The sequence below is a fragment of the Taudactylus pleione genome, unplaced genomic scaffold (assembly GCF_031769625.1).
Source record: "Taudactylus pleione unplaced genomic scaffold, aTauple2 ptg000038l, whole genome shotgun sequence".
Classification (NCBI taxonomy): Eukaryota; Metazoa; Chordata; class Amphibia; order Anura; family Myobatrachidae; genus Taudactylus; species Taudactylus pleione.
Genome location: NW_028284440.1, coordinates 3201101 through 3228376, shown reverse-complemented (window position 1 = coordinate 3228376; position 27276 = coordinate 3201101). Strand labels below are relative to the sequence as shown.

The 27276-nt window shown below is 41.2% G+C and overlaps 1 protein-coding gene and 2 pseudogenes across 2 annotated transcripts in view; 1 reads left to right on the top strand and 2 right to left on the bottom strand.

Annotated features, from left to right (window-relative positions):
- MYRFL (myelin regulatory factor like) overlaps positions 1 to 27276 on the bottom strand; it is a 224217-nt gene that overhangs the window by 26897 nt on the left and 170044 nt on the right. For both annotated transcript variants that reach the window (XM_088452465.1, XM_088452466.1), the window contains exon 24: positions 18969 to 19077. In XM_088452465.1, the coding sequence (XP_088308591.1) occupies positions 18969 to 19077 (109 nt within the window). The remainder of the gene's footprint in view (positions 1 to 18968; positions 19078 to 27276) is intronic.
- Positions 5730 to 5847, bottom strand: LOC148538655 (5S ribosomal RNA; annotated as a pseudogene).
- LOC148538654 (5S ribosomal RNA) lies at positions 11548 to 11665 on the top strand (annotated as a pseudogene).

Here is a 27276-nt window from a genome sequence, read left to right as displayed (position 1 = left end):
GAACCACTTGGCCCATCTAGTCTGCCCCATTTTTAATCATATTATTACCTCAACCCTTATTGATCCTTACTTCTTCTGAAGGATATCCTTATGTCTATCCCATGCATGTTTAAATTGCTCTACTGTCTTAGGGTCTCATTCAGACTCGATGTTGAAGCCATGCGCACGCGCAGCGGCCACACTGCGCGTGCGCAAGCCCCGGAGCAAGAGAGAAATTCTCTCGCTCCGGGGCTCACTACAAAAGCGGGGGCTGTCGATGGTGATCGACAGCTCACACCGTTTTGAGGCGGGGTGAGGGGTGGCTGGCCAAATGGAGGCGTGCCCGAAAGAACGCCTGCCGTTTGGGGGCGGCCCCACTGACATCACTCGTGATGTCAGTGGTGAGCTTCCGGCTCTATTAGAGCCGAGAGCTCACTGGGGTTTGCGGCTGACAAGACCCTACTACAAGGGTCTCGACGCAAGCCCCGATGGTCGCGATGGTCTTGACCATCGCGACCATCAACCTGGTCACTTGCTAAAGCTGTGGGTGGTCACCCACAGCTTAGCGAGCGGCCAGGAGGCCGGATTTTAAATGTGAAGCGGCCGCCCTCATTCAGAGCAAGCGCTCGCATTTTGCGAGCGGCTCTGAATGAGGTCCTTAGCCTCTACCACCTCTGATGGGAGGTTATTCTACTTGTCCACTACCCTTTCTGTGAAGTAATTTTTCCTCAAATTTCCCCTGAACCTACCACCCTACAGTTTTAGAACATGTCCTCTTGTTCTAATACTTCTCTTTCTTTGAAGAATGTCTCCTTCCTTTACCTTGTTAAAACCCTTTATATATTTGAACGTTTCTATCATGTCCCCCCTTTCCCTTCTCTGCTCCAAACTATACATATTAAGATCTTTTAGTCTTTCCTGGTACGTTTTGTGGTGTAGACCTTGCACCATTTTAGTTGCCCTTCTTTATACAGTCTCTAATGTATTAGTATCCTTCTGGAGATATGGCCTCCAGAACTGAACACAGTATTCGAGATGAGGACGTACCAATGACCTATACAGTGTTATTATCACTTCTTTCTTTCTGCTACTGATTCCTCTCCCTATGCAACCAAGCTTCTGACTTGCCATCCTCATTGCTTTGTTACAATGTTTGCTTGCCTTTAAGTCACCTGAAATAGTGACTCCTAGATCCCTTTCCTCTTCAGTAGTTTCCAGTTTGTTTTTTTTAGTTTCAAAAGGAAATGATCTTGTGCATATGTAACTTGAAGTGTCTCAGTGTATAACAAAATGCATAAAACACATTTGTTGTGTTGATTTCAGTTGTCACATGTTTGTTCACAATCTTTCTTTAACATACAGTAACCTAATCAGTATGTTTATAGTTTTAGCAGTATGAATGCTGGGGGACAGCTAGAATAACACTCATCAAGCACTTACCAATGTACAGCACTTTCCTCAATATCAGAAGCATTAACTAATACTACTTTTTCATCTGACTGCCGGGTCGCACCCGGGATTATGTTCACGCGCCCATCCCAGGTGCAACCCAGCTGAGACCCCTTTCAGACAGACGGTAAGACCTGGTGCTACTGCCGGGTCAATGACATCATCATATCTCATGAGAAGCCGGCGCTTGGATCTCATCTCCAAGCACCAGCTCTTCCTATGCAGAGAACGGGATCCGGGTCGCATCGACCCAAGTTACCCATTCACACTGCATCTCATGACCAGGATTGAAATGCTGGGTCACTCGACCCGGTTATTGCTGCTAGTGTAAAAGGGGTATAAGTGAACTCACAAATAGTCAGTTTGGAAAAAATACATCCTCTTCTTGTCATATCACATACAGACCTTTTTGTCACCACCACATCCTTCAAATAACCCCTTCCATCAGGCACAAAACTTTGTTTTTGGACTTCTCACTTAGGGCCTGATTAAGCAAGAACCACAACTGCGATTACGCATGCAATTGGCCGAATGTTGCCTCGCTGTATTTACTAGGACTGTCAGCTTGTGCATACCTTTGCCACCCCTACACACACTCTCAAGTCCCTAGACATAGGGCACAGCGGTGAGTTACATCTAACTTTTAAATGCTTCAAGCTGGGGATATTAATATTAAGTGACACACTGTCTTGCTATGGAACTTTTGTGATATATATCAAATACTGAAACGTCCAGGTTGGGACTGTCTATTTTATGAATTCAGCACCCCTAAAAAAAAAATCGCAGACTTTTTTATTTATACGAACATATTTAATGCATATTTCTTTGCTGTCCTTTATACCAAGATGATGGGAATTGCAGTTTTATAAAGATGTTTTTGATATATTTCTATTTATATTATGTGTGTTGTTATTAAATGTGTTTTTCTTGAGAGAAGCCACTTGAGATAATTTGACAATAGGAGTATGTACTAGTACTACTGAATTTTATACACCAGCGCAGTCACTTTCGTTTTAATTATGGTTTTAGCCCTGAAAAGAATTTATATTTAGACACTGTTACCTCAACACTGAGGTATAAACAATGTGGTTTATTTTTCCATTAGGAGTCGGAATGAAAAGGTTGTTGCAAGACCCCACTCTGACTGTTTGGAATGGGGTATATCAGGTACAGAGTGACTTATAGGACAGAAATCAGTATAGCTTCCCAAATCACTGTGGTTTCAGAAATCACTGCAGAACAGAAATCTCTGCAGACCAACATTTGAGATCATGACATATGAAAATGTGCTTGGAGGAAATTAGTAACTGTCAGTGCAGGTGCAGTGTGACAGTTGATCCTCCGACTCGCTGCTCTTCCGTTGGAGCTCTGCCTGCCCCCTACTGGTACATATCAGCCTGTGCTTTCAGATCAGTTCAGTTTTAGGTACTGGAAGACATCCTGAGCGAACTTGCTTAAACCAAAATTTCAAATCAGAGACTCCCCGAGCCTACTTGGTAGGCACCATGTAGACCTCCATGGCACTTATAAACTTGAAACATAGCCAAAAACCTAATTCTGGGCAAACTACACCACCATGCCAAATTTGGTGGAGCTAGGTACAGAACTCTGGCCATGCATAAAGGACAAACATAAAGCAGAAAAGTAGCCCAGGCGCTGAAGAGTTAAAAAAAACTTTTCAGATTCAATGCAGTTGTGTGGGGGAGTCACTCACTATAACATACAGTAGATACAAAAGAAGAAATAGCAACTGCAGAGTCTGAAAGTTTCAAGTAAACTCACTCAAAGCAATTACAATTTATGTAAATTGTTTAATAAAAAATAATAATAAAAAACAGAAAAATGTATATATATATATATATATATATATATATATATATCAAATTTCCATATCAACTGTATAGTAGTAAAACAATACTGGACTGGAAGTCCCAATACAATGTATTGGGTGAATATAAATATATATTTTTCAATGCCCCGGGATCAAGTCACTGAAATAGTTAGCAGCAAGTATTTATTCCTGTGGGAAGTGTCTTAGTCTATTAAATGGGATCAGTTATTAGCAGTATGTATATTATCTGTTGGTTTATCAGAGAGACCCTACATGAGGTCACTGTGTAACAGCGTAGATATTTTACCTGCTGGTCAGACAGAACTGACTCATCTTACGCTGAATAGGGATCCGGCTGTGGCGGTGCAAATAGTTGCGTCCACGGATGGCTGGCTTCTTACAACCGGGGAGCTTAAGAGTATGTGTGTGATAGCCACTCCAGAATCCTGTGTTTAGATGGAGATAAGCCGGTGGGTCCCAAATAGCGTACTTGTACTGGGGCTACAGAGCTACTTCAATTGCCGGAGATATAATCGGCTGTGGAGGAATGTGAATCCAACCTCCCTTATTTAAGTAAGACAACTTCCAAGGAGTAGTCCAGGGACACAGGGCCTGATTCAGAGCTGAACGCTCTGACCAGAGCGCTCGCTCTGAATCAGGGCCCTCCTCCCTGAAAATGGAGCGTCCTCTTGGACGCTCGCATAGCTGTGGGTGACCACTCACAGCATATGTGAGCGTCCATGATGATGGTCGCGATGGTCTTGACCATCGCGACCATCGGGCTTGCGACGGAGACCCTGCGGTAGGGTCTCGCTGCCGCAAGCCCAGGAGTGATTTTGGCTCTATCAGAGCCGAAATCACTCCCACTGACATCACTAGTGATGTCAGTGGGGCCGGCTCCAGATGGTAGGCGTTCCCATGGGAACGCCTCCGTCTGGCAGGCACGCCCCCGGCACGCCCACCAAAGGGGGCATGCTGTCAATCAACATCGACAGCACGCCCCCTTTGGGGCGAGACCCGGAGCGACAGCATGGCTGTCGCAGTCCGGGTCTCGCGCATGCGCACGACGGAGCTCCCCCCGTCGTGCGCATGCGCAGTGGGGGAACATCGACCCGTTTGCGAGCTTCCTTTGCTCGCGAATGGGTCTGAATGACCCCCACAGTCAGAATCACTTGCACCTACACATATCAACATCCTTCTGACATGTTTTTCAAGGTGGATATTATTCCCCCAGTCTTGTACGTTTAATAGTGTCAATAATTAAAATCATCATTTTATCATCATCTGGTTTGAGTGAAACAGAATATATCACTGAGAGATTGTTAATTGGAGACAACATATTGTGGTCTATAATCTATATACTGTAGAAACACTCCACACTCCACAAAAAAAGCTGATACTTGCCCGGGTGCCCTCCAATGGAAAAACTGCCAAACATGTATGGAAATAACGGCGGCACTCACAGGACTTGTTTAAAGAAGACTCACGACTCAGGAAGGTCAAAGTTCAACGTTTCAGTCTGGCGACTTTTATCAAGAACTACAGACAAAAGATACAGTGCATACCTTTATACCCAGTGACATCCCATAGTGACAATGTGCACCTGCTCACCACGCTGCTGCTGGCGTCATCAACATGGGACAGAGCGCTTGCGCAATAATGCAATCGCGCACAGCGTGGTTACCATGGTAAGTAACCAGGACGACTACATGTAAATACACAGAACAAGCTCTGCAACGAAAGCGTGCTACAATCCCCCCGCTTGCGCACTGGGGAGCGAGCACGCTGTCGCTGTGACAAGGCAGACACATAGCAATACTGTGTGATGATTCCTGGTGAGGTGGCAAAGCAAGCGGTGACATACAAATTAAACAACAATGCAAATACAGAAACAACAATATAATACATGCGGGTAATAACAGCACAATTTCAATGTAATAAAGAGTCATATTATCGATCTTGCTACATGAGCAAGCATGTACCATGTAACATACATGATAACAACAGGTAAGTGGCATATGTCTTGGGTAATATTGAAAATCAGAACCCACAGGTCAAACATGTTATCCAACTCTTGAACGAGTGTGAAGCCAAGCAATGCATGTATACAAATATATGTATATGAATAATCAATATATGAACTTGTGAGGATAGAATGACCTCCACATGACCAAAACTGAACAAATGAAACCTTTAGGCTTAAAATGGAATGGTTCTGACCCTGCCAAGCAGGAAAAAATGTGACATATAAAGCTGATATGAAACAAATGGCAGGTCATAAGGCTCTGAAAGGTCCACCATGTAATATAGACTGGTGGATCCTAAAGGGGATTCCGCAGTGCACATTACAAATAATAAATAATCAAAACACTGCCCAGCTGGATGTATCTGACAAGAGTCCATCCACTGTGTGGAATAAGGAAAAGTGACGGCAAATGCAACCGGCTGAACATCAGATAAGGATAACTCCATGTTACAGCACCAGGTATTCCTAGATGGTCTCCCATTCAAGTACTAGCCTGGCCTACACTGCTTAGCTTCAAAGATCAGACGGTATAAGGCGTATCCAGTGTAGTATGGCAGTAGCAGAAGAATGATAAATCCAAGTGTGATCATCCTGCATATGTCTAAAACCGAGACAACATCAGATCAACACACAGCAGATAGCTCCAAACAAATCAATACCACCTGGCATTAAAAATAGAAAAAACATAATGAAAATTACAAACATATAAATTAGATAAAGCAATAATGAAGCCTGAAAATGTGGGTAACAACTACCCTGTGAGTATAAGTGTAACTGCATTATGTGGCAGTGATGTGAGGAAACCCTCAAAAAAAACAGGAAAAAGAGAGTTGTTCATTAAGACCAAATGGTGATATGGTATTCATTTTATGAATCCAAAATGTTTCAAGTTGTAACAGCTTTTTATCCCTATCCCCTCCTCGTTTGTTGATGGGGACATGATCAATGAGTTTGTATACCAAAGTGGATAATGAATGTCGGAAATTCTTGAAGTGACGAGCCACTGGCTGGTCTATTTCCTTTCCTTCTAATGCTTGTCGAATAGCTGTGCGATGTTGTGCCATTCTGATTCTGGCAGTGCAAGTGGTCTTTCCGATGTAAACCAGTCCGCAAGGACACCGTATCATGTACACCACACATTTGGTAGTGCATGTTAGTGTATGTCTGATGGGGAAGCATTTCCCTGAGTGTGGGTGTACCACATCTGGGCCGGTTTCCATGAAACTGCATGTCGTGCAACCAGTGCACCGATAGCATCCTGGTTTTTTGAATAAGAAATGTTGTTCAGGGCTGACAGGACCATAGTTGATGTCATTGTGTACCAGCCAGTCTTTTAAATTTTTCCCTCGTTTGTAGCCCAACATAATCCTCAAGTTTTTTAAAGGCATGATGGAGTTGTCGGTATTGATTAACGGCCAAAGACGTTTGGCAGTGGAGTTGATAAATTTGCTGGCAACGTTATGTTGGTTAACAAATAACATTGTATCTGTTTTATTACTTGTTGTTTTAATCCCTTTATCTGTTACTTCATGTGCAGAAATTGCCTTGGATTTGGCTGCAGTCAGATCCTTAAGTCTGTACCCACGTTGTACAAATTTGATTATCATGCAGTCAATTTCTTGTTCAGCTCGAACTGGATCAGTGGTGATTCTTAGTGCACGTAAAAACTGAGAATATGGGAGACTTCTTTTGAGCGATGTGGGGTGATTGCTTTGTGCATGTAGTAAGGTGTGACTGTCGGTTGGCTTATGGTAAATGGAGGTCTGAAAATCTGTACCGGACCAATGGATATTTATATCCAAAAAATGCACATCGCTGTGACTTTGTTCATGAGTGAAAGTGATGTATTGATGCATTGTATTGATCTTAGACATAACCGAGGTGAATTCCACTTCCGTGCCGGACCACTGGACCAATATATCGTCGATGTATCGAACAAAAAAGATTAGAAATTTGTTGAAATCCGGATTGTGGAGAAAAAGTTCTTTTTCAACAAAAAACATGTAGATATAGGCAAAGGAAGGTGCCACATGGGAACCCATTGCGCAACCCTTCTTCTGGAGAAAAAATTTATTGTCGAAAAGAAAATAGTTGTTGTTCAAGGTCTGTTTCAATAGACGCAGGAAAAAATCTATATCGGGGCCTTTGTAATTAGAATGTGATCTCAAAAAGGCACCCATATAATCACAACCCTCCTGTTGTGGTATACTGGTGTAAAGCAAATTGACGTCTATCGTGCACAGTAATAAATCATGTGGAAGATTATTCAGACTGTGCAATTTATCAAGAAGAGTGTTCGAATCTTTCAAGAATGTGGGCTCAAGGGAAATGAGGGGTTGTAAAAAGGAATCTAAGTATTTGGACGTGTTGCTGTAAAGGCTATCCCTAGCTGAGATTATGGGACGGCCAGGTGGTGCGGAGAGTGATTTATGAATCTTGGGTAGTGTGTATAGTAATGGAACCACGGGTTTATCTGCCGTCAGAAACTCCTTAATATCTTTGTTTATGTACCCCCGTTCGTGAGCCTGTGTTAAACTATCATCGAGTTGTTTTTTAAAGGACGGGGTAGGATCTCTGATGAGAGGAATATATGTTTTTTCATCATTCAACTGTCGATAAATTTCACCACTATACTGGTCTCTGTTCTGAATGACGATGGCGCCCCCTTTATCCGCTGAACGGATAATTATAGAATTGTCCTTCCCCAAAGAGATCAATGCATTATATTCATCCTTGGATAAATTGTGTCGAACTGGTGTTCTCCCTTTGAATTGGGAGCTTACCTCATGATCCAACATTCTAATGAAACTTTTAATGGAGGCATTATTGGAAGGGGGATCAAAAGAGGAGGCTTTTTTAAAAAGTGAACTAGATGTTGTGATGGATGTAGAGTGTGAATTGCTGAAGAACTCCTTGAGCTTCAAACTCCTGTTTAATCTCCATAAATCTTTCTTCCAATGGAAGCTATTAAAGGAACATGTGGGGATGAATGTAAGGCCTCTTTGTAATAGTTTGGATTCTGTCATGGTAAGGACACGGGAGGATAAATTAATGATTACGTTTTCTTTTTGTATACCCGTCTGCCTCGACCCCTGTTTACCACGTCGAGTGCGGGATCGTTTCCTTTTTGTGCTCGAGTGGCTACCCCTAAAGGGGGGCGTTGTGTGATTGGGAGTACAGAAGAAGGGATATCCTGATCACTTTGTGATGAATTAGCACCACTGGACCCTTCTGTATCAAAGGGTCGCCGAGTGTTCCTAAAGCGATTACATTGGAATTTGGGATTAAGGGATCTCCCTGTTACCCAGGAATATACACGCTGTTCCTGGTAGTCCGTGTTCACCTTTGCTAATTTGTCTTTTTTATATTTAATTAAATCTCTTTTGTATTCCTCAACTTGGGTGTTTAATTTGTCAAACCAGTTGTTGGAACTGTCATTAATGAGATGGGTCTTGTATGTGGTATCAAACGATTTGATCTTATCACGAATAATATTAAGTTCTCTGCTGGATTCCTCTATGACTAATAAGATGAGGTCCAGCGAACATTTATTTAGAACTGCCACCCATCTTTTACAGAACTCAACGTTGTTTCGTCCAATGGTGGGAACATTCTTAACCCTAAAGCCTCTGGGGATTTTTCTCTCTTTATGATAATCTGAAAGTGTAACCCCATGTAGGTGGTAATCAATTTCTTTTTTCTTTAGTTTGAGAATCTGTGTAAACAATTCATCTACAGATTGTGTGCCAGCTGTGTCTAAAAGGGTTTCTTTGAAATACAAATTTTCAGCTTCCGACTCACTGAAACTGAGAATGTCCCCTATTGGTAACTGTATATTCAAAAAACCACTCCCATCTGATGGTATATTAGTCAGGGGATTTATGGAGATTAAACAGGAGTTTGAAGCTCAAGGAGTTCTTCAGCAATTCAGACTCTACATCCATCACAACATCTAGTTCACTTTTTAAAAAAGCCTCCTCTTTTGATCCCCCTTCCAATAATGCCTCCATTAAAAGTTTCATTAGAATGTTGGATCATGAGGTAAGCTCCCAATTCAAAGGGAGAACACCAGTTCGACACAATTTATCCAAGGATGAATATAATGCATTGATCTCTTTGGGGAAGGACAATTCTATAATTATCCGTTCAGCGGATAAAGGGGGCGCCATCGTCATTCAGAACAGAGACCAGTATAGTGGTGAAATTTATCGACAGTTGAATGATGAAAAAACATATATTCCTCTCATCAGAGATCCTACCCCGTCCTTTAAAAAACAACCCGATGATAGTTTAACACAGGCTCACAAACGGGGGTACATAAACAAAGATATTAAGGAGTTTCTGACGGCAGATAAACCCGTGGTTCCATTACTATACACACTACCCAAGATTCATAAATCACTCTCCGCACCACCTGGCCGTCCCATAATCTCAGCTAGGGATAGCCTTTACAGCAACACGTCCAAATACTTAGATTCCTTTTTACAACCCCTCATTTCCCTTGAGCCCACATTCTTGAAAGATTCGAACACTCTTCTTGATAAATTGCACAGTCTGAATAATCTTCCACATGATTTATTACTGTGCACGATAGACGTCAATTCGCTTTACACCAGTATACCACAACAGGAGGGTTGTGATTATATGGGTGCCTTTTTGAGATCACATTCTAATTACAAAGGCCCCGATATAGATTTTTTCCTGCGTCTATTGAAACAGACCTTGAACAACAACTATTTTCTTTTCGACAATAAATTTTTTCTCCAGAAGAAGGGTTGCGCAATGGGTTCCCATGTGGCACCTTCCTTTGCCAATATCTACATGTTTTTTGTTGAAAAAGAACTTTTTCTCCACAATCCGGATTTCAACAAATTTCTAATCTTTTTTGTTCGATACATCGACGATATATTGGTCCTGTGGTCCGGCACGGAAGTGGAATTCACCTCGGTTATGTTTAAGATCAATACAATGCATCAATACATCACTTTCACTCATGAACAAAGTCACAGCGATGTGCATTTTTTGGATATAAATATCCATTGGTCCGGTACAGATTTTCAGACCTCCATTTACCATAAGCCAACCGACAGTAACACCTTACTACATGCACAAAGCCATCACCCCACATCGCTCAAAAGAAGTCTCCCATATTCTCAGTTTTTACGTGCACTAAGAATCACCACTGATCCAGTTCGAGCTGAACAAGAAATTGACTGCATGATAATCAAATTTGTACAACGTGGGTACAGACTTAAGGATCTGACTGCAGCCAAATCCAAGGCAATTTCTGCACATGAAGTAACAGATAAAGGGATTAAAACAACAAGTAATAAAACAGATACAATGTTATTTGTTAACCAACATAACGTTGCCAGCAAATTTATCAACTCCACTGCCAAACGTCTTTGGCCGTTAATCAATACCGACAACTCCATCATGCCTTTAAAAAACTCGAGGATTATGTTGGGCTACAAACGAGGGAAAAATTTAAAAGACTGGCTGGTACACAATGACATCAACTATGTTCCTGTCAGCCCTGAACAACATTTCTTATTCAAAAAACCAGGATGCTATCGGTGCATTGGTTGCACGACATGCAGTTTCATGGAAACCGGCCCAGATGTGGTACACCCACACTCAGGGAAACGCTTCCCCATCAGACATACTCTAACATGCACTACCAAATGTGTGGTGTACATGATATGGTGTCCTTGCGGACTGGTTTACATCGGAAAGACCACTTGCACTGCCAGAATCAGAATGGCACAACATCGCACAGCTATTCGACAAGCATTAGAAGGAAAGGAAATAGACCAGCCAGTGGCTCGTCACTTCAAGAATTTCCGACATTCATTATCCACTTTGGTATACAAACTCATTGATCATGTCCCCATCAACAAACGAGGAGGGGATAGGGATAAAAAGCTGTTACAACTTGAAACATTTTGGATTCATAAAATGAATACCATATCACCATTTGGTCTTAATGAACAACTCTCTTTTTCCTGTTTTTTTTGAGGGTTTCCTCACATCACTGCCACATAATGCAGTTACACTTATACTCACAGGGTAGTTGTTACCCACATTTTCAGGCTTCATTATTGCTTTGTCTAATTTATATGTTTGTAATTTTCATTATGTTTTTTCTATTTTTAATGCCAGGTGGTATTGATTTGTTTGGAGCTATCTGCTGTGTGTTGATTTGATGTTGTCTCGGTTTTAGACATATGCAGGATGATCACACTTGGATTTATCATTCTTCTGCTACTGCCATACTACACTGGATACGCCTTATACCGTCTGATCTTTGAAGCTAAGCAGTGTAGGCCAGGCTAGTACTTGAATGGGAGACCATCTAGGAATACCTGGTGCTGTAACATGGAGTTATCCTTATCTGATGTTCAGCCGGTTGCATTTGCCGTCACTTTTCCTTATTCCACACAGTGGATGGATTCTTGTCAGAAACATCCAGCTGGGCAGTGTTTTGATTATTTATTATTTGTAATGTGCACTGCAGAATCCCCTTTAGGATCCACCAGTCTATATTACATGGTGGACCTTTCAGAGCCTTATGACCTGCCATTTGTTTCATATCAGCTTTATATGTCACATTTTTTCCTGCTTGGCAGGGTCAGAACCATTCCATTTTAAGCCTAAAGGTTTCATTTGTTCAGTTTTGGTCATGTGGAGGTCATTCTATCCTCACAAGTTCATATATTGATTATTCATATACATATATTTGTATACATGCATTGCTTGGCTTCACACTCGTTCAAGAGTTGGATAACATGTTTGACCTGTGGGTTCTGATTTTCAATATTACCCAAGACATATGCCACTTACCTGTTGTTATCATGTATGTTACATGGTACATGCTTGCTCATGTAGCAAGATCGATAATATGACTCTTTATTACATTGAAATTGTGTTGTTATTACCCGCATGTATTATATTGTTGTTTCTGTATTCGCATTGTTGTTTAATTTGTATGTCACCGCTTGCTTTGCCACCTCACCAGGAATCATCACACAGTATTGCTATGTGTCTGCCTTGTCACAGCGACAGCGTGCTCGCTCCCCAGTGCGCAAGCGGGGGGGATTGTAGCACGCTTTCGTTGCAGAGCTTGTTCTGTGTATTTACATGTAGTTGTCCTGGTTACTTACCATGGTAACCACGCTGTGCGCGATTGCATTATTGCGCAAGCGCTCTGTCCCATGTTGATGACGCCAGCAGCAGCGTGGTGAGCAGGTGCACATTGTCACTATGGGATGTCACTGGGTATAAAGGTATGCACTGTATCTTTTGTCTGTAGTTCTTGATAAAAGTCGCCAGACTGAAACGTTGAACTTTGACCTTCCTGAGTCGTGAGTCTTCTTTAAACAAGTCCTGTGAGTGCCGCCGTTATTTCCATACATGTTTGGCAGTTTTTCCATTGGAGGGCACCCGGGCAAGTATCAGCTTTTTTTGTGGAGTGTGGAGTGTTTCTACAGTATATAGATTATAGACCACAATATGTTGTCTCCAATTAACAATCTCTCAGTGATATATTCTGTTTCACTCAAACCAGATGATGATAAAATGATGATTTTAATTATTGACACTATTAAACGTACAAGACTGGGGGAATAATATCCACCTTGAAAAACATGTCAGAAGGATGTTGATATGTGTAGGTGCAAGTGATTCTGACTGTGGGGGTCATTCAGACCCGTTCGCGAGCAAAGGAAGCTCACAAACGGGTCGATGTTCCCCCACTGCGCATGCGCACGACGGGGGGAGCTCCGTCGTGCGCATGCGCGAGACCCGGACTGCGACAGCCATGCTGTCGCTCCGGGTCTCGCCCCAAAGGGGGCGTGCTGTCGATGTTGATTGACAGCATGCCCCCTTTGGTGGGCGTGCCAGGGGCGTGCCTGCCAGACGGAGGCGTTCCCATGGGAACGCCTACCATCTGGAGCCGGCCCCACTGACATCACTAGTGATGTCAGTGGGAGTGATTTCGGCTCTGATAGAGCCAAAATCACTCCTGGGCTTGCGGCAGCGAGACCCTACCGCAGGGTCTCCGTCGCAAGCCCGATGGTCGCGATGGTCAAGACCATCGCGGCCATCATCATGGACGCTCACATATGCTGTGAGTGGTCACCCACAGCTATGCGAGCGTCCAAGAGGACGCTCCATTTTCAGGGAGGAGGGCCCTGATTCAGAGCGAGCGATGGTAACCACGCTGTGCGCGATTGCATCATTGCGCAGGCGCTCTGTCCCATGTTGATGACGCCAGCAGCAGCGTGGTGAGCAGGTGTACATTGTCATTATGGGATGTCACTGGGTATAAAGGTATGCACTGTATCTTTTGTCTGTAGTTCTTGATAAAAGTCGCCAGACTGAAAAATTGAACTTTGACCTTCCTGAGTCGTGAGTCTTCTTTAAACAAGTCCTGTGAGTGCCGCCGTTATTTCCATATATATATATATATATATATATATATATATATATATGTACATACACACACTGTAAATGTTTTACTCTTTTTTTATTATTTTTTACTAAACAATTTACATAAAGTGTAACTGCTTTGAGTGAATTTACTTGCAACTTTCACACTCTGCCGTTGTTATTTCTTGATATAAGACAAACATACAGACATACACACACACTTTCTCACTTATTATATAGATGTTGGACAATCTCGATTCCACGATCCTGAACCAATTATGGTTGGAACTGTCGAGTCTGGGAAATTTTAGATGTTGAAATTCCCTAATCTGCTGAAGGATCAACAATCATTGATGGCCGGCAATCTGTAGATCGTATGAGCAGGAAATTGGGTCGTAGATGTATCACCTGCATAAGCCTAACCCTAGCATCATCAAAAAAATGGCTGTTGACATTCACAATGTCCACATTGTCATGTCAACAATGGAATGTCAACAAATTGAATGTCGACATTCTTGAGTTGACTTTCAGCATGTTGACATTAGAGATGAGCGGATCCAGTTCTCTGAGACCCGGACCCACCCGAACTTCCAGATCCAAGGCGAGAACCGAGCTAGTCTCAGGTTTTCCCACCTAACTCGGAACTGAAAATGAGGCAAAATGCACCATCCTCCTGCTGTCGGATTCTCGCGGGTTTTGGATTATATAAAGGTCCCCGCGATCGACGCCATTTTCACTCCGGCTGTGGAGACAGAAGCTAGCAGACATAGTCAGTCACTGTCAGTCGCTCAGTGTGTGTCCAGTAGACTAATCATTTATTCACAACTGAGGAAAGAAGGTAAAAGTTGAATATTAGACTGCACTACCACTTGCAGTGTCACAAGATTTTTTATGAATAAGAAAAGAATAACACACTGCGCTGCCACTTACAGTGATGTCATTATGTTTTATATGTAATGCATGTTATTTAGCACTTTGTTGTGGTCTTGTAGTCAGCGTGTATACTATTCATTTATTCACGATTGAGGAAAGAAGTGAAAAGTTGAATATTAGACTGCGCTACCACTTAGTATCACAAGATTTTTTTATGAGTAAAACATTGCGCTACCACTTACAGTGTCACAAGATTTTTTATGTATAAGAATAACATACTGAGCTATGACTTATAGTGTCTGAATACGTAGATAATAAACTACGGTCTGGCCGGCAGTGTCACCAAACAATAAAAGCGGTATGCAACTGGGTGACTACTGTCATACTTGCTCCACCTTGCAAAGGATTGTTTAACAGTCAATTGTTTTTAAAGTACTACTAGTAGTCTTCCTGGTCCCCTCCTGGGATGAAAATCCACTCCTAGCAGCAACAGACATAGCTCCCAATGATTCTTCTGGGGCAAGGACTGATGTGAATGACTAAAATATGTTTTTGGAAATTCCTCACCTCCTCTCCTCCCTCATAAATTTTCTTCAGAATCAAAAAATTAAATAAAATTTCCTACCAATCAACCCTTCCTGTCCCTGCCTTCAACTACATACAAACTCCAATTCCCTCAGACCTCTTTATTAATGAAACCATATGTTTCCTTATGTACCATGTTGGAAGTTGAACTGCCACGTGTTTGTGCCACCCACTGCTGCCGCTTAGCTTAGTCAGCGAGCTAGCTTGGTGCAAATTTTGGGTCTAAACTGGATGAAAACAATATTGTGAGCTGTGAGGTGGTCAAAATTGGCTGGAAATTAGTGGAAATTAAATTTTATTGAAGTTAATAATACTGTAGGAACAAAAAAAAATTACGTGATTTTAGCTTAATTTTTGAAAAAAATACAGATCCAAAACATGCAAGGGGTGGTTTTGGCAAAACTAAATCCAGATTCAAAACACAAGGAGATACAGATCCGAAACCAAAACACGGTGCGGTGGCGCACATCCCTAGCTGACATTAAGTGAACTGTAATGTTTAATGATAGCTAACCACTTAAATTGTACAAATGGGGCCCAGATATTCAGAGATTCACATTGATTCGATATTCATGCAAATCTAACATTTTTTGTAGATCTGCCCATGCGCAGAAGCCGCTCTAAGCATTTGCAGATCTGGTCCTGCGATGTCCGTCGCAGTGCCCTGAAAGTCGCAGCATGAATGACATTCTGCTGGCGTTTAGGGGCGGAAATGGGGATTGTTCCAGAAAACAGGGTCCTGTTGGCCTCGTTTACTGCGTGTGCACTACCTAGCTGCTGTGTCCTCGGATGCAGTTTCACTGGCCCCAGCAGCATAGTTTTGCCGGACATCTTGAGTGACCTGAGGGTCTGTCTGCCTGCACCTCCCATTTAAAATGTAAGCTCTCATGAGCAGGGCCCTGTTCCATCATATGCTTTGCCTTAATTCACTTATACCCTCATTTCCTCCTCACTTATCCCTTGGGTATTATGACTGCTGATGCAGCAATGTTTATAAACATGTCCATGTCCTGCACTGTAAGTGACTTTGTTCTTGTTTTGTTCACACTGTTTTTGTCTATGTACTATGTAAGGCACTGTGGACCCCTTGTGGCGCCATATAAATAAATAATAATAATAGTAATGTCCAACGACCCGGTGATGTTCATGCAGTTGATGTGTTGCTGCATCTTCGGACACAGCATAGATTAGAGTCAGCAGTGGGCGTCTTTTTACACAAGATGCCTCCTGCGGCTTTTGCATATTTTAGCACAGCGGCGGTGTCTTTACCTCTGAATCAGCCCCATAGACAAACAGACTAAAAACATTCAAATGAGTATAAAGTTTTTTTGAAAAAGGTGATATGTGTGGAGGACCTTCCACTGGTGGACCACCATGGAAAATACTGCCCGATGCCTGTTAAGACACCGGAGCAAGACACTCTTAAAGGGAGACAGCATTAGACACACATGGGACAACATAGGGACAGTAAGTAGAATAAGACTTATGTTCCCTAGTAGTTCACCCGAGAGATGTACTTCACACATATCACCTTTTCACAAAATAACCATATTCATTCAATGATTTGTCTATGTCTGAACCTGTTTTACTTTGCTGCATCTGGGCCCCATTTGTACCATTTAAGTGGATGACTATCATTTAACATTACAGTTCATTTACAAAAAAAAGTGCTTCTCCAGTTCCAGATTTTCCCAGGAGTAGAGCATTTTTATATCTGGTGGATGGGACCATGTTGGAGGGTCTGCACCACCACCACTATAGTAAGATAAAATATCACTAAGATTACAAGATGTCTGAAATTCCCAGGGTTTCTTGTCTTAAAACTCTCTAGGAGCAACTACGACAGGTAGAACCCCCTCCCACACAGTGCTGCTTGGCTGGTGCAGTAAGTGAGAGGCACCGCTGACACAGTGTCTTACTCAGTGGCGGAACGTCTGACTGGGCGCCCGGAGGCCAATGCTCCATTGCCTCCGGAAGTTCCGCCACTGGTCTTACTGCCCCCAGTAGTTTCAGATACCATAAGATATTTCACTAACATTTGGGGGTATATTACTAAAGTGCAGCTTTTTTAGAAGTGAAGATTTTGCTGATAGCAACCAATCAGTTTCTAACTTTCTACTTATCATTTATCTAGCACTTTCTAGAAGATAATAACTAGAATCTGATTGGTTGCTGTAGGCAACAACTCCACTTCTAAAAACCCGCACTTTAGTAAATATACCTCTTGCTGTGTAGTTGAGTGCAACCATTGCTCCATCAGTCATATTACATAGGCTGCAGTGTCCCACAGTGGGAGTAATGGATAAGAAGTATATTGTGGTGAACATATCTCCCCTCCACAATCACAACTTTATATTTAATGGGCTGTTACTTTTATATTTGTAGATGTAACTAGAAGCTCAGTCACTAAGCCATTATGTATTTTGGGTTAAGTGGTCTATTAAAGGACATCTAACACAAAAAAAATGAATATCAATTTAAATACAGTTTTCCAATGTTTTTATTTTTATGCTAGACAGATTTACTATGATATTCCCATTATACTCCCCTCCCTCATGCTATGAGTGTCGTGTTGATTATAAAATTAACCAGTGACCAGAGTGTTCCTCAAACTTCAGCAAGCCAGTAACAAACTATTAGTATTCCTTTTCTTTTTTTAACTGCCATCATATTCAGCAGTAAAAGAAAGGTTTGTAATTTGAACATAGAATAACACTGAGTAAAACAGAATATGATAGAGTACATCCTATAGCACCAAGGAGGTATAAGGAATAAAGAAACAAATGCTTACATAATACATTGGGCGAGGCACGCAAGTATAACCAGTATGTACTTTGTTAACAGTTCTTTATTGACCATTCACTCAGCTGGTTTCTGTGCTAGTGGAACTAGACCCAGGGATGTTTATGGAATTTGAAAAGGTTTTCATGATCAGATGCATTTTCAGGGAAAACTAACAAGTTGGAACAGTAGAGCTTAGATGGATGGAGTTCTGTATTATACGTGCAACATGGGAGAAGCTCTAGAAGCAAGAGAGGGAAGTGGAAGTAAGGGAGAATAACAGGAGTTGGCACATCTGAGTGGATGATAACGAAGGTATGTAGTGTTTGCTTTTAATTTTAAATGCAATTAAAAAAAAAAATTACCTCTTTAAAAATGAGAAGTGGCCAAAGTGGTACTTTGTGCAGTCTTATTATTCAGAATCTGGCAGCTATTTCTCATGTTTACAGCACCTGTTCCTGTCCTGCAGTACCCTAGTGTCTCCACTGCCTGTAATTTGCTGTTCTGCTCCCTTACTGCTGACCAAGAGAAGAGTTTGCTCCCAATCTCCTGGACAGCCAGTACAGTGATTGGTTGGTATAATGCTTGCTGCCTTTCCTTGGCCACCAATAGCCGTTCTGCATTAACTGAATGACCAAATGACTGTTGTGTATTAGGAATGGAAATCCAGTTCGCGTCCCTGACATTCTGTAGCCAATCTGGAAATTTTTAGAACTGTTTGCCGTTTGTTTTTGTGATCTCCAACAGCCGATCATTAAGTAACCGATACTACTTTCACTCCTACTCCTTTCAGTTGGTTTTGAGAATCCATAATGGGTAAGAAACCTGCATACTTACCAATACTGCATACAGACAGCCTGTCCATGCCCCCCTGCAGTGATTTTACAGTGCTGTGGCCACACTTGAATCCTGAAAGTTCCCAATGGCTATAGCAAAACCTCCTGGTGGCCACACAAGAACGCCTGTCTAGACAAATAAATTCACTTTAATATATGGAATTAAATGAATTCACACCTGAGTTGCCTCTGAAGAATCTTCTTTTTTACTCCCTTTGTATGATCCTTGGTTACATATATTTCCCAGCTTCATCTTACACTGGTAGACAATCAATGGCTCTGTAGTACTGTAAGAACAAATAAACACAAAGCAAAATTAAAAGGGAACTGCATTCAATTAACTTTATAAACTTCTACTGACGCTTTTTAAACTCATCTGCTGGTCTGAGCTGTGATCATAGTGATCTCAGGAAGCTGGGTTTTCTCTGCTGCCTTTCTTCCACATAGCTCAGTTACTACACACACACTGTATAAGCTTGGCAGACAAGCGGCAGCCTCCCCCAGACAACAGTTGCAGAAGTGCCTGCAATGGATGTAGTGCTCCTACAGCAAGATCAAATGCTTGACTTCAATTCCTAGACGGTACTTTAACTTCTACAGCTAAAATCTGGTTAAGTTCACATTTTTTTAAATTATTTCTACAAATTTTTTATATATATTTTTTTAGAAAAATCCCTTAATGTTGAAACTGTGCTGTACATAAAGGACTTTTTCATACATTAAAAAAAGGTTACATTTTAATCCCCTCAAACCTTGGAGAGAGATAAAGTAGAGAAAGAGAAAGTACCAACCAATCTGCTCCTAACTATATTTTTTCAAGCACAGCCTGTAAAATGACAGAAGCTGATTGGTTAGTACTTTACCTCTCTCCAAGCTTTGATATATCTCCCCCCTAAAGGTGCCCATACACGGTGCGATAAAGCAGCCAATCCGACGGATTGATACAATATCGCTGCTATATCGTACTGTGTATGGGCATGATATCATATAGTGTGCACCCATGGGTTTGTACATCGCACCTCCAGATCTTACAGCAGGTTCAGTTGGTCTGGGGTTGCGATGTGCATCCCATGCTGCGCTATGCGGAGGGGGGGGTGGGGTTCCGGCATATCAGGCGGTCAGCCACCTGATCGCACCGTGTGTGAGGACCGCCCAATATGTCAGCTGTCAGATCCCCCGTCGCATCGCAAGGTGCATATCGCACCGTCTATGGTGGCTTAAGTCTTCCTTTAAGGAAGTTTTATAAAGCAACTATTTATCGATTAAATATATAAAGGTGGCTATGCAGAGTTGAGGGCCATTTGCTGACAGTATATAAAGTGACTTTGCACTGTGCATGTCCTGATGCAGAGTTGTACGTATTTCAACTGCATCTACAAAAGGTCAGAGAGCTGTATTCACATAAATGTGGGCTAAGCAAAGCCGGACAAATGCAAGAATACATTCACTAAGTGGAATGTGTATTGTACCTAGTATAGGGCAGATACAAGGTGACTAGTAGCAAACGATGAGTACACCTAGGTCGCACATTGTACAAATCTGCAAATATACTGTATGCACTTTTTTCTTGCACATTTCTTTAGAGCACTGCATGTCCAAAGTCAGGGGCGCCGAGAGGGGGGGGGGAAGGGGAGTGGGTACTAATTACCCGAGCCAGGGCTTGCTGGATGGGCCAGGCAGGGGCCCAGGTCCGGCACCACTCCCACTCCCTCTTTTGTCACAGCAGCCCAGCAAACGCTGCTGTGTGCTGGGCTGCACTGAGAGACACTGATCGCGCCCCCCATTGGCTGTGCACCGGGCTGAGGGGCACATAGTGCCCCCTTTCCCAGCGTGCAGCGCCACTGCAAAAATTATTTTATTTTTTTTTCTAAGGTGGCGTGGCCACGCCTCCTGCAATTAGGCCACGCCCTGTCACCTGGGCCCGGCGCGGCTGTCGGCGGCCCTGCCCAAAGTACTTCTAACTCTGCAACAGGCTCCAAATGTCTTGGATGCAAATCATTACGAAGATTCAGGTGTGGACAAAGTTAAGAATTACAAGTAGATTGTCTAAACATTATGGTTTCATTTGTTAAAATATTAAGATTTTTGGAGTTTAAATAATAGGTGTTTAAGCGTGGACTTAGAAACAAATACAGGTTGAGTCTCCCATTTCCAAAATGCTTGGGACCAAGGATACTTTGGATATTGGAATATTCTGTGTATTGGAATAATTGCATATCATAATGAAATATCTTGGGAATGGGATCCAAATCTAAACACAGAATGCATTTATGTTTTATATACACCTTATACACACAGCCTGCTTGTAATTTTATACAATATTTTTAATTATTTTGTGCCGTAAATAAAGTTTGTGTACTTTGAACCATCAAAAAGCAAAGGTTTCAGGTTTCACTATCTCAGTCAAGCTAAAAAAAATCCGTATTTCGGAATATTTGGATAGGGAAACTCAACCTGCATATAGCATCGTACCTTTTATGGCAGCAATTAATCCAAACCGTATATATAAAATACTGGTTCCCAAGCACATGACAGGATGAGAACTTCTGTTAGAGGGCTCAATTCTCTTAGGTGCGAGTTTGCATATACAAATAATTTCATGAAACTCACAGACATTGGGCCCGATTCAGTTTGGATCGCAGTTGCTTATACACATGCAATCGATTGTTGTATTCTATGTATGCATCGCAGTGCGCGTGCGTGAACCAGTTATTGCGATCGGGACTGCGATTGGGATCGCAGTGACAACGCAGACCCATCGCATCTGATTGACAGGAAGTGCTTTTTGTGGGTGGTGATGGGGGGGTGGTCGGCCAAACGCAGACGTGCCAGTGCGTTTCATACGCATGCATAAATTATCCACTGTGAAGCCATACGCAGCCTGAGACCTCATAGCGTGCGCTGAAGTAAGCAATTCCTAAGTGATGTCTGACCTGCCTTTACTGTGTATATGGGTCCAATGATACTCAATTGTACCGATGTTTTCGCAGTCTTGCTAACCATAACGGATGTGCGTTTAAGGTAAAGTGGGCATCCTTATGTAGTGCTGCGGTGGCATTGCGATCGCTAATGGATTAGCATACTATCGCACTGAACTTCGTACATATGCTATATTGCGATCCATGGTGAATCAGTCCTATTGCACGCCAATTTCAACTGAAAAATCAATGCGAGTTTGGTAAATGTAATTCGCAGCGCAAGTTCTCAGTGGGAACAGCTCGCTGGACCCAAATCGCTGCTAAAAAGATTTAGCCCATAGTGTATGTTGCATAACTTTTGTATCTGGACACCAATATGAGCTGAACCCTTTTCAAGCTGCTGTATAATTCCTAAATATATATAGATACTGTATATGTAAAACAAAAGGTGAAAAACATGCGCCTTATAGTGTAATAACCTTGATAACGCTGGAACACACAGGTAATAAATATGCATACCATGTGAATGCAAACATCCGGCATGTATTGATTATCTTTGTCCTCGGACCTTGGTACATAAAATAAAAAGGTATCTCCACGTTATTAATAATACCATTACTTCAACCCTTTCGTCCCCCACCATTCAGGGTGTACAATTGCCAGATGTTCCAGAAATCACATGCATAGAAATACTACACTATGTGCACTCATAGTGTAGTATTAAAAAGCATTTATTTAACAAACACCACACATATCAAAATTTACATTAGTTAAAGCTTATCTGTAATATGCACAAGCCAGTCAGAGTATGGATGTCACAGCTTGTCACCAACGCATTTGGTCTCTTAAGCTGTATGTAGCAGGACTTCATCAGGAGGATGTCCCCAGGGTGTTCCTATCCGATATTTTTTTACCCATTTGTTTAATTAACAGGCCCATCTACGGTATTTCTGGCAATTTCCCGGCATCGCCATTTTGGAGCCTATTGCGCATGGCAGTGATATCCCTACTATAACGATAATACCAAAATGTTACTATACCGCGATGTACACTCAGGGAATAGCACTAAACATATCCCTCGTCTATGCCCTATATAGCCGCTACCTTTGCGGCTTCCCACTCTCAGCGCTATTATATTTACTGACTGAGGTTAACTATATTGGCAGCCATTATCAATCCTCACCGGACATCGCCATTTTGGCTGGGGCTTATAGTTTCCCCTAGAGCTCCCATCTAGTTGTAATGGAGGCCATTTTCTTATAGTCCTTTGGGCGTGACCATTTTGGATGAGCTGGTCTAAACCATATTGGAGTTATATATCTACTTACAAAATTAAACCTAATTGCATCAATACCCAGCATACAATACATAAAAAAACACATTTTAAATTAACAATTCATATTATATTAAAGTGCATTGGATAAAGTAAAAAAAGAAAATATTTTAGAATAACAGAGTCTCTAACAAACATTTATCAGATGATAAATCATAAATAATAAAATCATATGCTAATACATTAGATAGACAATAATAATTTAAAACTGCAGGTTTTTTAAAAATGTAAATATATAAATGTAAATATAAAAATATTACAGATATTACAAAAAGGAGAAAGATGAGATCTTTTAAATGGATAAATTTGCAGGGAAGAATGGGGAGAGGGGCAGGGGGATGTTTCAGAGAAAAGCAGTTATTTCATATGATTCATTCAGTCCATATGGAACCATAGTATTGAGGGTAACATCTCCTGCTGGGAGAGTTTTCTTTCCCAATCTCCTCTTCTTTCCCCTATTTGTACTAATTAAATTGCCCTAAAATGAAGATTGGTAGGATCTGCATTATGGTATTTCAGAAAATGTCTCTGTACCGAATGGTTCTCTACCTTGTTCCTAATACTACGGACATGTTCCTGTATCCTTTTCTTCAGGTTCCTTTTTGTCTTGCCCACATACTTTAAATTGCAGGAGCATTCCAATTGATATATAACCCACATTGTCATACAATTCATTAAGTCTTTAATTTTAAATTCCTTTGAATCATCTGAATTAAAAAAAAATCCAGACACATTACTTGTATACTTGCAAATATTACAATTACTGCACTTAAAAATCCATTTGTTCCCTGTGACCATAGCTTTTTTGCCCCCTCTTTCAGTTTGAGAGAACTTGGAGCAATGTAATCCTTCAAGTTCCTTGCCTTTCTGAAGGCTAGGAATGGTTTGCTGGTAAAATGGTACTAAGGACTGTATCTGCTTTTAGAATACCCCAGTGCTTATTAAAAAAAAATATCTTATTTATTTTTCTCTATTACAGATGCACAACTCCAACTCATTATAAATAATGTGGCTCAGCTGGGCTGGTTTGGGGGTGTCCTGCGCTCTGGATTTCAACCCCAGTATGTTAGGGACCTACCCTCAGAGGTTACCTGGGCACGGTGGGTAGGCCCATAACCATGGCCATGATTATGCCAAAACCTCTTTTATTATTTGCAAAATTCTATTGCAAAATGTATTATTATATATAATGAGTAATGTTGGAGTTGTGCATCTGTAATTATTTTTGGTATCAACAATAGTCTCCACAGGTAGCATCTCCCATTATATATATTTTCAGGGTGTGCAGTCTAGCCCCCTTTCCACTTATTTTTCTCTATTGTTATATTGTATAACAAATACCACGTTATCCTTTCTTTTCTCTTTGTTTCTGAATTTGAGAGGATCCTTCTGTCCCATGTTTCTGCTTTTTTAAATAACATCTTCAGGATAATTCCTCTCTCTAAACCTGTCAGCATATATTTCTAGTTGTTGGTTAAACACTACATCCGAGCTGCAGTTTCTCTTCACATGACAAAATTGAGAGAACGAGATATTAGTTTTCCAGCCTGTTACATGGCCACTACTAAAATGTATGTAACTATTTTTATCTACCATTTTGATATAATTATTGCTTATGATGATCTCATTATTGCTACTTAAAACAAGGTCCAAATATTCAATTTCATCATCACTGATTTTCTACGTAAAAGAAAGGTTATATTCATTGATCCCCAGGTATTCCATAAAGGCCCAAAAAACCTTGTTGGTTCCATTCCATATTATTAAAATATCATCAATGTATTATGCATACTTAACAAGTTTAGTTTTAAAAGGATGGTCTCCATAAATGTATTTACGCTCCCAGCTCCCCATATGGAGATTGGCAAAGCTGGGAGCAAACACTGTGTCCATCGCTGTGCTTTCTGTTTGTATAAAAAAATGTATCCAGAAAGGTAAAATAATTGTGACTTAAAATTAATTTCATTAAAAGACATATGAACTCCTTATGTTGGTCATCCATTGATTAATCCTCATTTAGAAACTCTTGGCAACTTGTGGTATTGATGTATATAAAGACTGTACATCTATTGTAGCCCACTTATACTCTGTTTTCCATTCTACTTCATTTAAAATTTGCAAACTAGATGTATCTTTAACATAAGAATTTAAAATATTTACATATTTATTAATAAAAATCTCTATGTACTCTGAGCAGTTAGCAGTTAAAGAATTTATACCCGACACTATGGCCTTCCTATTGGGTTATCTAACCGCCTATGTACTTTGGGCAATCAATAAAACGTAGCAATGGTCAGATTATTTTTAATGAGGAATTTATATTCATCCCTTAAGATAACTCCTTTATGTAATGCCTCTACTAAAATAGTACGCAATTACTCCACAAATGTAGCCGTCGGATCAGAATAAAATTTTTTATAGGATGCTTGATCCCCTAGCAATCTATAGATTTCTTTTTCATAATCCTCTCGGTTCATCAACACTAAACCCCCACCCTTATCTGCCTGTTTGAATACCAAATAGTTGTTGCTCCTTTGTTTTTTAAGGGCTTCCTTTTCAAAATTCATCAAATTAGATTTTTTTCCTGCAGGTGCGTGATAATTGCTATTCAATTAGGTGCAGATTTTGCCCTTTTTTGAGTGCTGGGAGCATTTTATTCTCGCACAACCAGAGCAAGTGTGATTTTTTTCTTAAATCCTTAATTTTAGGAAAAATCAGCAAGACTGGGACTCTGGTGGCACCACCCTGATGACTAATTAAGTAAATTTCCAATTAGCTGAATTAGTCCATAATTACTTACCTTCTGCAGTGCTGTCTTCTGCAGCAGGGTGTGCGTATGTCAGTGTGTGTGAGTGTTTGTACGTGTGTATGAGTAAGTGTGTCTGTGTATGAGTGTTGTGTGTGTGTGACCCCCTGGTGGGTGTGCCACCCATTGTCTATGTGCCCCCTGTAATGGGCGCTGGGAGAACTACATCTCCCAGCAGCCCTTGCTTCTCCCACCAGCCCCTGGAGCCTCCCAGCAGCTCCTGGGACTCCCAGCAGACCCCTCTCCAGTGACAAGATGGAGGGGAGGCCACTGGGAGCTCCGGAGACCACCGGGCAGGTAAGTGTAAAATTGTTTTTCTTTTTTTTCATGCGGTGTGGGGTTTTCCGCTCAGAAAACCCCGAAACCACTCTTTTTAATTGGATACCACGAGTATCGGGAGCATGCATACCTACAGTAATCCAAAATTGGGCGGGAAGGGGTCAAGGTTTTTTCCTTGCTAAACCTCACGCTCAATTGAATATCCCCCTATGAGTGCACATGTTCCATTTCTATGCATGTGATTTCTGGAATATCTGGCAATTGTACACCCTGAATGGTGTGGGATAAAAGGGTTGAAGTACCAGTATTATTAATAACGTGGGGATCCCTTTTTGTTTTTTGTACCAAGGTCAGCGGAAAAAGATAATCAATACATGCCGGATGTTTAAATTCACATGGTACGCATATTTATTACCTGTGCGTTCCAGCATTATCAAGGTTATTACACTATAAAGTGCATGTTTTTCACCTTTTGTTTTACATAAGTTTGTTTGGGACTCCACAACAAAGGTCCTTATGGAAAAACATTTAGCTGCCACTGTGCATACGGGAATTGTGAAGTGGAAAGGATTCCACTAAAGAACCAATTAGAACTATTAGGTGTAGTGCTATTATTAGTAGGCTTGAGAATTAACAAAAATCCCACTTTTGGGTTGAATAATTAAACTTTTATGAAAGAATGGGAACGTATTTTGCACACTAGCTCATTGAAACTAATGTAACTCATTACCTCAGAAAAAAAAGAGAATTAGAGAGCATAGAGAAAGAGATAAAACAGAAAGAGGAGATATTGGAACCTCTGAAAAATAATGAGGATTTTAAAGCCAATCTAAATGTTTTAAATAAAAAATTAGAAAGAGTAGAAATGGAGGTCACACTTATTAAAGAGATAAAAATCCTCAGGGATAAGTTTGATTATCAGAATAATAGAGTTAAAGATTGGATCAAGAAGGATAAAAATTACTATACCTTTTAAGAAACCATACAAAGATAGAAAAAAAGCATGATTGGTCAAGAGTTTCATCACAATCGAGACATAGACAGTACACTCAGCCCACTACACCGAGACAAGTGAATTTCACACAAAGAAATAGGTACTCAGCCCTAAGTAGATTGGAATCTGAAAAGGACAATGATTATCTATCTCCGG